General features: G+C 31.7%; 2 protein-coding genes across 2 annotated transcripts in view; one reads left to right on the top strand and one right to left on the bottom strand.

Moving 5' to 3' along the window:
- Positions 1–15,493, top strand: part of LOC117176535 — an 806,951-nt gene that overhangs the window by 409,891 nt on the left and 381,567 nt on the right. The window lies entirely within an intron of this gene.
- Positions 549–5,071, bottom strand: LOC117177550 (pancreatic triacylglycerol lipase-like). The gene is made up of 4 exons (XM_033368352.1): positions 4,967–5,071; positions 4,547–4,879; positions 2,468–2,710; positions 549–1,125 (listed from the first exon to the last, which is right to left on the bottom strand). The coding sequence occupies exons 1-4, from the start codon at positions 5,013–5,015 to the stop codon at positions 713–715; spliced, it is 1,038 nt and encodes a 345-aa protein (XP_033224243.1). The 5' UTR covers positions 5,016–5,071; the 3' UTR covers positions 549–712.

Here is a 15,493-nt window from a genome sequence, read left to right as displayed (position 1 = left end):
TATTGCACTTAATAATCACCACTCACACCATATAATATCATACAATAACCGTAATTCTTTATAAATACTTCCGTCGATATGGACACACATTCGCACACTTCCTCTCCACCTAACCAAGTCGCGATACCGGTACTATTTTTGATGCATTGTATTTTTAGTTTACATTGTATTTTTATTGTTGAAATATCATCTATATTATACTTGAGAACAAATTATGTATATAGCAGACAATGAAGAGCCCGGATGTGGGCTTGAATGAGCCCCCCTTATCTAATAGACTGTGAAATTTAAGCAACAGAATGTTACAAATTAATCTAATCAGTGAAAGATGCTTATTCTACTGCAAGAAGTGAAATTAAGCGGAAATTACAATATAGTTAGTGTACCTAACTGTATGTGTATAATTTTTCTAGATGTACATCCGTTACAGGTGACATACGCTTGCGAGAAACATGGTAGAGAACATAAATTTTACACCTGCATATATTTTAGCACGACCTTCCTACATTAGATTTTCTATTATCGAAATTTAAATAAATGAAACGTAATTCCGTATTTTATTTTTTATTTACTGTATAAGAATTTATGCCTTATCCTTTTATATTGGAAGATCAGTCTTAGTTTTTTCGATTAGTCAAAATTGTTTCAAGACCGTTCCTTAGGACAAAGCAATTTTGTTATCTCATCACAATTTTGATTCTCATAAACTATTTCATTTACTAAATATATTACCCAGTGCAAATGGTTTTCTGTTTCTCGTTTTTAAATAGTATATTCCTGCGTGCTTGGAAATAGGATCAATGCCGCCCATCGTTTCTAGTCGACCATCACATTTATCCAGTCTTTCAGAAGTGCATTTAATCCCATAGAACCCAGTTTTTGTCAGAATTGATTCTACATAAAGTTCCACTGATCGTTTATGAGCACACGAGCCGAATATATCGAAAGCGCATCCAGGTTGAGCCAATCCTCCTCCATTGGGGTAAAAGTCCACATCACCGATGGCAAACGGATTTCCTAGCAAACCGCCATTGGTATGGATGATTTCAACAATTTTGGCAGATTCAAATGTTATCCTGCAATCGGTATTGCAGAATGCATAAAGCGGCCAAGCAGGATCGAGCCCTGGAAATAGAAATTTAACTATAAAAAACACGTGAGCTGTCGTTCATATGATGTAAATTAAACTGTTTTTTCTCAGAACTCTTTCAACATAAAAATAGTTGAAATATTACTCGAATTAACTACACGATTTGGGAGTAGGTTCGAAATGAATTAGTAATTGTATTGAAAACAGTACGTGTACGAAGCTCGACCTTCAAAAAGGGCGCATGCCGCTATACACTGCTATATATAAAAGGTGGACACGCTTGGGCTTACCAAAAAGTATGCAACCCGTCTTACACGGTAATGCTATTCTTATGAGCGTGTATGGCGGGCTGCATACGTTTTTGTAAGCCCCAGCGTATCCACCCTGTATGAGCGCTTGTCGCTGTACACTGCTAGTACTTTCAGAGTATCAGTGTGAGTATGAGAACGAAGGATTCAACAAAAAGAAAATGAGAGAGAGAGAGGCAAGAGAGAGAGAGAGAAAAAAGTGGAAGAAGCAAAAGAGATATAGAGAGGGGGAGAAATTGAAAGGGTCAGTCAGTGAGAGAAGCGAAGGAGATACAGAGGAGAGGAATCGTTGCCTTGGAAGCGTTACCGTTATCCAGTTTTGTGGGTTCATACCGTGCTAAAAAAAGTTATCACTTTAAAAAGTTAAATATGAGTTAATATCAAGAGATTAAAATAAAACCAACGATTCCAATTTTTCAGAGAAGCACGATTTGACTACGAGATTAGGTCTTTCACATCCGCTGATTTTAATTAACCTTACAAGCTAGTTTTGTTTTCACTGACAGTTAATTAATCATATATTGACTTTGATAATAAGCACATTTAGATCAAAGATGAACTCCCCTTGAAATGAAAAATTAATTGCTATTTTATGCCACTACCTTTTACTCACTCAGAGAAATTTCCTCTTGTGCCAGAAGGATGCTTCTTGACACTAGCAGAATTTCCTGTTAAATTCCAGATTAAAGGTATTTTATTTGTCTCAAAATAAATCTTTTTGCAGTGATAATAATCCTTTTGCGAATAACTTCATCTAATATTGCAGCCAAATAACTCGGTGAACTTCTGATACCCCCCCCCCCATGCATGATACTTTTTTCATTAGTCTTAACATGGAGAATGATACTTTGACAGACCCACCCCCCTAAACGTATCACGTATTTTCTGAATGACGACGAAGAGGACGATGCTTTTGTTTTAAGACAACATTTTCTGTGAGTGTTTTTATATAAACTAATAAATATGAAAATAATAAAATAATAAACTCATTTTTGAGTTATTAGAGATATTTTTCCAGTTTTAATAAATAATTCTCGAATTCACTAAAAAATTTTGCACTTTTACGTACCGACAGCGTAGTTCACTTTGCTCTTTGCCTTATAACCAGCAAGTCCTACAAGATGAGCGCCAAGTGAATGACCGATTAAAGTTGTGGTGTTCAAATTCATTCCATGATCTGCTAGAAAATCAATCATTGAGGCCACATGCTCTCCTAGAAATGGCATATAAATCCTTACTACTGTGTAGAGTCCTACTGCTATGCGTGGCCAGTCAATTAAAATTAAATTACAGTCGTCACGTTTTAAATGAGCTGTGAACAGAGATTAAAATAATTTTTCAATTTACAAATATTTGACTATAGTGGCATACATAGAATTCCAAATTGATTCTTCTTAATTTTTTTAATCCTTCAATTAAATAAAAATGGTTAAAGTTGTGTGAATAATCTTCACGATTTGTTCATTCCTTCATAGAATACAATATTTTTGTTGCAACAAAACTTTTGTCAGGATAGAAAAATATTTTGTTGAACCAACAGAAATTTTATTTACCCAACAATACAATATTTTGCTGTGCGACTATTTTTCTCAGTGCCCGCTTAAAAAATATTTGGTTGGGACAACAAAACGATATGATTGTTCCCGAAGCAACAAGACAGTTTTTTTTGTCGTATAAATTATTCATTATTTTAACAGAAACTTAATTCAGAAAAAAAGGACTGTTTTTTTGTTCAAATAAAGTTTTATTGATTCAGTAAGAGCTGTGTCGAGATACACAAAATATGCTGTTATTTCTATAGCAAACAACGATACATTTTTATTTAAATTGTCATTTTCACAATTTACTAAAATCCAATAGTTGTAAAAAAAGAAGGTTTTATACAAAAATCTAATACTGCCATTCAAAGTATCTACTTAAATTTGAAAAAAGAGATTTTGCTTTTATTTCCCGACTATTAAACATACTTCCCAGGAATATAAAATTTATTATTATTTATTAATGTTATAGTCATAAAAACTGAACAGTATTGAATATTATGTATTGAAAACTGAATTGAATAGTATAACAGTCACATAGAATCAATTCTTTGAAAAATATTTAAAGTAAAAAATTAGATGGTTTTAAATTGAACACTTTTTAATTACACCAATTTTAGGTTTAAAGCATTCTAACATCATTTGAGTGGAATTGGAATTTAAAGCTTTTCAAAATATTAAGAAATTGAACAATTTGGGACTGTAATACTCAAAGTTCTTTGGTTTCAGTTATTTTTTTTTAATAGAGCACCAAAATAAAAACCATAGTTAAAGAATTTTGAATTAAAACGTCGAGATTTTGTATGTTGTCAATTTTAAATCGTTTAAATTAAAATAAACTATTTGAAAGCTTCAATGATAGTTTAGCCATTTTCAGCTTAAAATAAAAAACCTCTCTAACATTGAACAATTTTCAATAAATTCAAATTCGTACGTTTCATGCGTAAACTTTGACTACATTTTTTGAAGTATCATAAATATTATAACTTAAATTGAAAGCTGTGATTTTAACTTCTAAGGAATCACAGCCTTAAATAATAACTGAATTTTTTTTCGAATCTCATAGCACCTACGGCTTTGACGATTACATTCTCATTACGAAACTCGCGCTTTCTTGTTCAAATATACTAAAAGCAACGCTTCAAACTTACGGATCTCTTAAAAAAAATCGTATATTTTTGAAAATGATCTAACTTTTTGAATTTTTGTCTAATCGAAAAATTTAACTGAGATAATTTCTAAATATAATTGATAGATAGTAAAGAATTCAAATGAAATTTAGTAATCTATAAAAAAAAATTTTTTTTTTCTGAATATTTTCAAAATTTCCAAAAGTATGTGACGACTCGTAAATGATAATGTAAAAATTTACAATATTTAGAACTAAATATTTAAAGTTGTCTTTATCTTTAATTTGAAAAGGTTCTAGATAAACTATTTGAAACCCAACGTCTTCAAAATAAAAAATTATTTATTTGGAAGGCTTGAAAATTGTGCATTTTCAAATTGAATATTTTACCCATCTTATTTTTTTATCTATATTAATTTTTAAAATATATTTCATGAAGTAATTTGTTAATATATTGTACGTTTATTAATAATAATATTACCGTCACGAACTTTTATGCTGGTTTTCCCATCACTACTATCATACCATCCATGTGCAAAGAATCGCGTCGGTTTTTTTGGATCAAATTGGCTCTTGACCAAAGCGTTCTCATCACCAATGTGTAGAGTTTCATAGTTTTTCCCAGTTTCTCTCGTATAAAGCTTAAACTTTACCACTTGACGCATGTCCGATATTAATTCTATAACTGAAACTAGATCCAAGGTGGCCCGTACCGGATTTCCATTATCATCCAGAAACCATAATTCTGTGCCATCAAATAATGCGACTTCTTGCTCGAAATTTGGAATATAATAACCTGACGTTCTAGATTGAACTGCACTCAAAAAATTATTAATAAATACATAAATAGTTAATTTAAATAAATCATCATATTTTTTTAACGAAAATAAAGAAATCTTACCGGAAACGAGTAAAAAGGAAACTGGAATGACCAAAATAATGCACTTCATGTTTGTTTACCGGAACTCTGATGATGATCTCGATTCGTTTCGCGCTTATAAGTAAATTCTTGAATTAAAACAAAGTCGATAAGATAAGATTAAGGATCTCTTCCGACAGATCATATCAACTGCTCAACTCCATTAATCCAAGAATATATGCATCATGTCGCGAGGAAATTATCTTTTATTTCCTGTGTATTGGCTTTACAATCAAATATACTTCAAGGTTTAATTCTTATTTTTATTGCGTTAGATAGCTCAGTATTATCTAAGTTTAATTAAAAAAATTTTCTGTCTAAAGTGGCATGATAAGGTAAAACGGATGCACATCAATCAATTCATAGAAATAAAAAGTTATATTTTTTTAAGCTTTTATAAGCAAATAATTAAATTATTCTCAGTTTAATACTGTATCAATAGAGCCGTTAATTTACTTTTAACGAAATTTCTGTGGATAATACTTTTCACATGCCTTCCTTCCTTTCATTCGTTCTGTACAGATCGTTTATTGAGATACGAAACGTATTATTTACTTTTTCGATAATAAGGTATAAAAGTTCACAATAAAATCACCGGATGTGAGGTTGAGCGATTTTTCTTTCATATAATCGACTATGACATTTGATCAATGCCCTGATATAAATTAATCTAATCGAAGCGAAATAATATTTGTCGGTAGCCTAAATTGAAATTCTATATGGAATAGTTCACACTTTTATAAAACAAAATATAAACTGAAGTAGAAAAGCTACAAAACTTAAATTAATTAGGTACAACTTTGTAGATGTGATTTATCCCTACATTTCAATTGCAAGAAGCAAAAGTACATTTTTCCATTTTAGCCGAAGTTTTTCCAATGCCAAAGGGAGACTTATAATTTGTATCTAAATAATAAATTCCTCTTTTCTTAAGTGTAGGGTCAGTACCACCCATAATCTCTACGTGGCCATTACACCACCCGGATTTAAAATGTTTATAAGAATCACATTGCATTCCGTAAAAGCCGTTTGATGATGATGATAGAGATTCAATAAACAAAATGAAAGCTCTATTATGGGAACAAAGACCAATTACGTCTAAAATACAACCAGGTTGTGTGCGGCCTCCTCCATTGGGGTAGAAATCAAAATGCCCGAGGGCTGCTGGATGTCCCAAGAAACCACCATTCGTATGTATGATTTCCACGTGGGTACCCGAATATTCTGAGATTCGAGATTCGGGACCACAGAATGCATAAAGTGGCCAGGCAGGATCCAACCCTGAAATATTGATAAAGTGCGTAAACAAACATGAATGTTCTCTATTAAAATAGAATTTATCATCTGCAAACATTTTTCTATCATATCTTGAAGATGCAAACTACCTGTATATGATATTTATGTATCATAAACAAAGGAAGCATTGATATTTATCTGTAAATGAAGTCTTTCCTCACGAGGAAGTGTAATTATCTACTACGCTCAAGTTAATATTCTATTTTATGTCAAGATTTCCACTCACCTAGGACATGATTTACTTTTTTTTTAGTTCGATAGCCGGCTACTCCCATTACGTGTGCACCAAGAGAAATACCGATAAGAGATGTATTATTCAGGTTCATCCCCTGAGTTTCTAGAAAATCAATCATCGAAGCCACATGTTGCGCCATTTTTTTCATGTAAATTCTAACTACTGTGTAAGGTCCACGAGACATTCGAGTCCACTTAAGTATGATAATATTACAATCTTCATTTTCTAAAAAAGCTGCAAATTCACACACACATTTTGATTGTATTCATTGCTTTAATGCAATGGTTATACGGACAGTTTTATTAAATTAGGTATATTTTTGTAAATCAAAATTTACCATCTCGAAGATGTTTGCCACGTGACTTTCGATCATCGATATCAGTTTGCCATCCATGTGAAAAAAACCTTGTCGGTCTTTTAGGATTAAAACTACTATTGGCCAATCTTTTCACGTCGTCGATTTTTATAATTTGGTACTTTTCACCGGTTTCTTTAGTGTATAATCTGAATGTTATTTCCTTATTCATGTCTTTTATTCTGGACAATGATTTAGGAATTTCTAATTTTGCTAGCACTGGCTTTCCACGTTCATTAGGAAAAAATACTTTTTTTCCTTTAAATAGTTCAACTTCCTGCTCGAAATTCGGTATTGAAAATTCTCTGTCGTTCGATTTAACTGTAATAGTTTTTGTTGTTATCAGTGCTTTGATTGTAGTGAATTAAGAAAATAATTGTAAGAAAAAAAATCTTACCAAAAGTTAGGACGAAAAGTATAGTAACTGTTCGCAGAAGACTCTTCATCTTTGCACAACAAAACTCTGACTGTGATTCTGATTCTGATTTCCATGCTCTTATAGAAAAACTATGCCAGGTTTGATTCAGGATGATAAGATTTAATTGATTTGCTTCTTTTGATCGATTGATTACAATTGCTCTAACCCGGTTCCTTTATCTCGGATTGATTTGCGTATACATTTGACAGATAAATGTAGTCACCTCTATTGATTATTTAAAAACATGTTAAATGAATATTACTGCGCAATTTCTTGCCTCATAGAAGGTATTGTTGAAAAAGAAAATAAAGGCATGAAAGTAACACTATAGTCACACTTGAAGATGCTAGTTTAAAAAACAGGTTTACTTTCATTTTCAAATTAAAAAACATATTGTCTCTGAATGAGGAATTTAAATAGCATTGAGTCTTTAATCCGAGGAGAATTGATAGATTCTCTTTGGATTGACGAATAAGCATGCAAAAAGATTGATATTCAGTATTTGTTTAATATTCGAAGAGTAATTCATATTTATTTGTATTTTATGGCTATGATAAATCGTAAACATTATTTTAATTGCATATTCTTAATGTACTTTCTATCTTTTAAAGCTGAGATTAGAGAGATATTTCAACCCTATTTTTCATACGATATATATATACTTTCCATGAAAATGATAAACAACCGAATCGCAGTTCATAATTACACATCCATCATTTCACATTATAGTTAGTTATCCTCTTTTTATCTGAACTTACTTTTTCTTTTTCTTAGAAAATAATGACAGGCATTGGAAGGTTATTGTTAATATTAATCATTGCTATTCTTAATTCATTTTTAACATTTGATCAATATTATTTGGAACGGCATACAATTTGTATTGGTCCATTTATAATTCAGAAAAATACCAAAAAATGATCATTTTAATCAAGCTTCGCAAAATAAAAAAAATACCTTTTCTTCGGTGCAGTACATTTTTAGTAATACAATTCTGTATGAGTACAGAATTGTATTAATAAAATAGTTGGCCCAAGTTATTTTTTTCAGTGACGTCCAAACCTTTGGAGATCATTTTTGGAGATAAATTTTCATTTATTTAAAGCTTGCTACTAGCATGTTTTTGACTCCCTGAAATCGACTATATTGTCAAAAAAGAAAAATTCAAAGTAAATTCCGCTGCGCTTTCAATAAATTTTTAATAGGTGAATAAGAAGGACTAAATCTCAGAATGCAGATAAATGCTTTTGATCTTTGTTCACCGTGGCAATGACTTTTTATAGAGCTTTCAATGTGATCCTAATCTTAAGTGGCACACTACTGATGTCTTTGCCCTTTTTCTGAGAATTTTTCTGTTTGTATCTTTGAACCGTGTGCAGAAAAGTCTAGGAAATGATAGGAGACACACTCGGACTGTTTTTATTTTTCTCTTCTGTTGAAAGAGAAGCGACAAAGAAGCTGGACAATACCGGGAGAGTACCGTTCGTTACGATTCAAATGCTCAGTGCAGCAAACGCACCGACGCATGTTCAATGTTCATACCAACAAGCGGCCACGAGTCTTCTAGCTAGCAAGTCGACTATTGAACACATACGCCCCGTTGAACAATGCCTAACAAGTATTGTCTTTCTACTCCGCCCTCCAATTCCATTCCACGCTGTATTGCCTTTATCTCTCACTCCACTTCGTCTCGGGCACGGACTTGCCTATGCTATATTGCTATATTGCTATATGTTCCCGAAGGGAATAATCTACGAACACATAAAGAGTAAAGACAGATACTAAACTGACAGTGAAGTCCGACTGCTGCAGTTGGTCGAACATGTGTGCTCAATTATCTTTTCATTGCTTGGTATAGAACCTACAAATTCAATGATGAACTGTTCAACAAAACCCGCCCATAGCCAGAACTAACCTTAGGTCATTTTACACTTCGATCTTTAAAACTTAGATTTCAAAATGTATTTACATTATAGGAAAGATTTTCATTAAACTTCATATTGCTGTGGAAATAAAACCTCGAATTAAACGCGAACTTACGCACAGCTTACTTCAAAATTGAGGAATTTATTTAACAACAAAAAAATAAGTGTAATCTTTATCCCGAATTCGAAGTAATCGTTACCTACAACAAAAATTACTCTCATATGGCAACACTGACTTAGAATTCTGGGTATGATTACCATACCAACTTTCTTGTTTATTTTTTTGTACGTGTATATTACCTGTAACAAAAATGTACTTCTTTCTTTTTCTGTGTATCTTGTTACCTCTGAATTTTGAAGGAGAAATCCAAGAGTGCTTTGTAGAAAAATAGTTTAGTTTGAAATTGTTTATTTAACAAAAGGTTCATCAATGTTGTCTTGCAGCTTCAATTTTAGGCAAAAGCTATCATTTTGATCTAATCATAATGACCAAGAGCTGATTTGATAATTGTTTACTTTGATGAACTTTCCGAATTTTGAGGTAAATAGTTTGAAACCTTCACAAAACCTTCTTTCTAGTTCAAAAATGAAATATCTGTCATAGGTAATTAAAAGGCTTTGTTTTTTTTATGAAAAAATACGAAAATAAACAAAAAAATTGTTTTTCTACAACTAATTTTTTTCAAAGTTTCAGTTGGTCCACGGAATGTTAGAAAGACAAATATTAAAAATTGCTACAATTAACATTCAAATTATAATGTGGTAAATAAATTTGGTTTCATTAATACATTATAAATTTTTATGGACTTTTTAAAATAAAAAATGGTAATATTTTAAGCTGAAAAGAGAATGAGTTAGTTCTCTAATATCCTATTCCTTTTCCAGTTCGAAAAATTATCAGTAAGGCGCCATTCACAAAATACGCGATACATTTTTCAGGAACTTCTTACACATTTCCTTCCCTGCGAGAATGATACTTCGGCAGACCCGCCCCATCCCTTAACGAATTACGTATTTTGTTAATGCCCTCTAATTGCTATTTTCGGCAATTTAAGAACTTTTTTCCAATTTACCTTAAACATGTAATTTTTCAATATTGTCAAGGTTATATTCGTAATCACCACCTTACAATACGTTAGTATACGTGCTTTTAACATAACGGGATAATAAAATTTTTAGATTTTTTTTGCGAAAAATAAAAAAATTTTATAGTATCTCCCGAATGATATTTTACTTTTGGGCCTGCTAAGAATCTTTTAGTTTTAATTATCAGACATTGATCATTAAGATTGGATAAAAATAGCAGCTTTTACCTTAAATTGCAATTAGAACGTAAAAATCAATATAAAGTTTGTGAAATAAACAATTTCGGTACTGACGGATGCTTTATTTTAAATTAAAGTGTTAAATATTCCTGTGTATGATAACGCTAAAAATGAGAATTTTTTAATTCATAAACATTCAAAATTAACAAGTTTTTCATTCCTAGTGTGAATCTAAACTTTTTAAGTTTAAACAGTTTATAATTGGAAGCTTTCCAAACTTCATCGATTATGAAAATCGCAAAATGACAAATAAAAAAATTTAATTTTAAGAGAATAAAGTTAACATGAAAATTTATATGATTTTATATAAAATATTTTTAAATTTTGGAAAGTGGAAATTAATGTGTGGTTAAACCTTAATTTAAAACGATGTAGGCAAAAGTGTGCTTTTAATTCTTTTCCTTCATGTTATTTGGTGTATGTTTCCAAGGTGGAAACTTAAAATAGTGTACACCTTTAAATTTTCTGTCACGAATTTGGCAGTCTATTGAATTTCAGTAGTAACATACTTGGACCACCAGACATACTTTTACTACTGAAACTTGCATAACTTTTTTCATTTCCCGCACATGTCTTTTTTACATAACATAGCTGAAGAGATATCATTGTTATAAACATTTAACTTAAAATATAAAACTTAATTAATTTCATTATAAATACAGGGAAAATAATGATAGACAATATAATTTTTAAATTAAAATCTATATTCTACACTTTGACATTGAGCTCTTTTAAACACAAAGATAGTTGGAAAGTAATAAGTCTAGGTATATACAAAATATAAAGCAATGCAAGGAATGACGATGTTGCCCATCAAGTAAAGATAGGTGAGTCGCTCTGTTAGGCTTGCAGCTGTTTATTTTATCAGGATTATCGATTCGAGGGCATACAAGTTAATAATAAATGTCATGAGGTTTTTAAGCATTTGATGTAAAACAAATATTTCCTTTAAGAATCATAAATTACTCGCAGCACATAGTTTTACTTAATTATTTATAAAGTGCAAATATCTTGGTATTATTCCGTAAGATCTTATTTATGAGCTCATTCAATAAGTCGTCGAAACTCAACTGCGCCTAAAATTATTGCTGAAACTATCCAATTAACTTATCAGTAATCGCTAATTAGGTCATCGAGTTCGTAATTTAATAACAATTTGTCCAGTGTTACGCCAATCATCGCTTATTTTGCACCCCGGCGAAAGTTTTGTTTATGAATCACTCAGCGTCTAAATTGCTTTAGCTTATCTGCTACTCACCTTGACTTCAAATCGAGTCCTGGTGCGAACGCTATGAAAATTTTTATCTCTGTCTCAATCTCGATTTGAAGCCAGAGAGAGTTTGCATGAATCGTTTCTATGATTCTTGCAGTTTTCCTCTAGTGGAGATACGGTTATTACCGCATTGTGGGCAGTCGACATTCGCAATGATTCATTTTCTACACCGCAGAGTAAGTTTCGATCAGTGGATATAAAGGGGCCGTCCATAAACTATAATCTTCGGTAATGAATGAAGAATAATTCAAAATATTAAAATATTTGACTTTACAGCCCAAAATGCTCTCAAAACAGGGTGCTTTTCGTGAGAACAGTTGCATTAACAACAAAACTGAACTTTTAAATACGAGAGTCGAATTAAAAAGTAAAATAGTTAAACTTCTAAAAAAATGGTTAAGTTTGTAAGGAAAAAAGACGTATTTTTTCAAGACAGTTGAATTTGCAAAAAAAACATTCATTTTCAACCAAGAAGACGCATTTTGTCCCATCAAAGATGAACTTTTGATCGCGAATGACGAATTTTTAATAAAAAAATTTATTTAGTTTCAACTAAAAGGTCAAATTTTTAAACAAAAAATATTAAATTCAATTTTAAGGTTAAACAATTCTTCGCCATAACAAAGATTATAATTTTTAACTGGTTGATTTCAACGAAAAAAGACGAATTTTCAATTTACAAAAGATACTTTTTCAACAAGTGAAATATTTAAATTTGCAGAAAGAAATGTTAACAATCACAAAAAACGAATTTGCAACAAAATTGTTGAATTTTTAAACTAAAATGGCCAATTGTGTTCCAAACAGTTACATTTACAATAAAAATATGAATAAATAATTTCTAATGTTATATTTTGCTGATTGCTGGTCAAATAATTGTCTGGTGAAACAAGAAAAACCTGCGTCGGCCCGGATATGAACCGCGAACGTCACTATTCTTGAGTGAAGCCACCGGGGCAAAGGCAGATTCTTTCGTTTTTCCAACAAATTGTGTGACCAGTAATCGGCAAAATCTAATACCAAAAATTAATTAATTACACTGCTTGCCAAAATAACATCAATACTCAAAAATATGAATTTGTAACAAAAAAGTTCATTTTTAATGAAATTGGTTAATTTGATGCCGAGTTGTTGAATTTTCAAGCCAAAAGACAAATTTTCTGCATAATAATTAAATTTTTAATTCAAACAAGTAATAGTTGTTATTAGGAAAAAATTTTTTAATGAAAAACAGTTGAATTCACTCAAAAAATTCCATTTTTAAACAAAATAAGTTGAATCCACAATCAAAATGGTTTAACTTTCAACTAAACAGTTACATTTGAAACCCAACAGGATAAATTGTCATATAGGAAGATTAATTTTCCACCAAAAGTGCAACGAATTTTGAAGAAAATAGTAAACTTTATAACCAAAGTTCAAGGTACAACCAAGTAGTTAAATTTTTGACCAAAAAAGATTACATGTTAACAAAATAGTTGCATTTTCAACCAAAGAATTAAATTTGTTGTTAACTAGTAGAATTTCGAACCAAAAACTTTTTAACTTTGTGAACAAATAAAAATTAAGTATTACTGAAAATATTTGGGTTTTATAATTGTTTGCCCTCGAATCGGTAATGTAGTTTATGAACGGTCGACTTTATTTACGGATTTCCACGATTGTTTTTGTTTTGCCAGATGTCGCTTATCGGTTGTTGGTACGGAAGCACTTGCAACGGTAAAACCTCGCATAAATGCCTAATGTAATCTGCTCTAAATAACCCGGAGGCTTAAGCTCAACTCACAATTAGCATCATACCAAGAAACTGTTGGATTCAATATAATATAAAGGCAGATTTGACAATCTAATTTACAATTTAATCCAGGAAATTATCTAAATTATGTAGTCTTATTTTTGGATCGATTGAAAGTGCTGCTAGCAAAAGCATGGAGTGTAAAAAAATGTTCTGGTGGATCCGGATCTTATATCTGTAATACTCCCAACTGTTATTGTCTACAGAAAATATTAAACTATTAATCAGCAGTTCCTAATTACTATAAAGTGGAAGAAACCAAAGAACGAATAAACTTGTCCAGTCAATGACGCAAAAACAATGTCAATTTTATATATAAATAAAGATTCATTTTCAACATTACTGTTATTTCCAACATATAATTATTAGCAGTCCAGCCAATGACGATTATTTAAAGCTTTTCTCGAATTCGCTGCTTAAAATGTGTCAATGAAGTGAAACTGCAGCATTAGATTAGATGATTTTTATCTTAAGTTACTCATCGAGTTCAAATTTATAAATCCTAATGCGTTAGAAATGCTTAAACTGTTTACAGATATTCCGACCAATGACGCTCAAATCCGGGGACAATATTTTAAGCAGGATAAAAAGGGATTACTTATTTTTTAAAGATTAAGTTTTTGATAATGATACTAGGCTGGACAATACAGTAGACTCTACGACACTTCTCATTTCCGGGGCTGTAGTGGAAGCGAACACGAAATTTCAGAATACCCTCTCTCCTACGATACGCGAGAGCCATGTGACGCGCGCGCGAATTCAAACGCTCTCAAGCGCCGTACAGCTTTTTCAAGTATGTTCGGTAAAAGGAAACCTTCCCTTCAGTGGCGCCGAAACGAAAACCTTTTTGGGGAACAATTCATTCGCGAAATTCATAATTAAAATTTTGAAATTTCAATCTAATTGGATCTTGAAGAAGATAATTGTTAATATCAGAACGGTAATTTCTGAAATTTCAAGAATAATTACCGATGCTAAGTTTTAAGTTTTTTGAGTACCTTTTCGAAAACGAGACAATATGAAAATTTCAGGATTTCAAATGAGTAATTTTATGAAGTTAAGCTTACGAAAATTTCATTTTCAAATGTTACAGCAGCCATTCATAATTTTCCTCTACAATCGACCCAGTCTCGGTCGGTCCATTGACTTTCGATTCGAGGAGCTCTAACTGCGATTTATCCGAGAGGTACGAGAGAGTAATAAACTCGGACGAAGCGGGAGAAACATTGAGGAAACTCTATAGACTATCAGGTTCACATGCGTGTAAATATCGGCTCTAACTGATAACGGTTTCGTATCAGTCGAGTCAACAAGACCATACTCTAATGTTTTCGGTATCGCATCGGTTTACTTTCTACAGACCTGAGGGAAATCACCAAGTCGATAGTATTTCAAGTATTTTGCAGAGCTTTCACTGACCACGAAAAAGGTTACTTCGCGTGAGAACGTGCTAGAGTTTAGGAGGTGAAAAACAATCCGGAAAACGACCTGAGTAATGATTACGCGTATGCGAACATGCACGACGAGATTATTGCATGAATCGGGAACGGATAAAGAGATCCTCGACTACTTGATACGATTCGAAGAAATTACAGTTATGTCGAAGAAACTACTATAAACGATAACGCCACTCGAGTATTTTAAGTCTTCAATTTATTATATCTTTTTCTGCCTACGAGAAAGCTTTTCCTTACACTGGAAGAACCGGGAAATTATAAAACAAAAATTTCGGACTAAGAAGAAATCAGGAAATGACAGTACATTTATTTGTGCAAAGAGCTTTAATCCAGTAGGCTGTGTGAGAATAATGTTGGCGCATATGTACTTTCAAACACATTGAGGTGTTCAAATTACATGGTTCCATCGTGGAGAAACCAGAGAAAAGCTGCT

This window comes from Belonocnema kinseyi, chromosome 7 (genome assembly GCF_010883055.1).
Source record: "Belonocnema kinseyi isolate 2016_QV_RU_SX_M_011 chromosome 7, B_treatae_v1, whole genome shotgun sequence".
NCBI classification, from domain to species: domain Eukaryota; kingdom Metazoa; phylum Arthropoda; class Insecta; order Hymenoptera; family Cynipidae; genus Belonocnema; species Belonocnema kinseyi.
The sequence above is the reverse complement of the archived record's forward strand: the minus strand, read 5'-3'. Positions and strand labels throughout refer to the sequence as shown.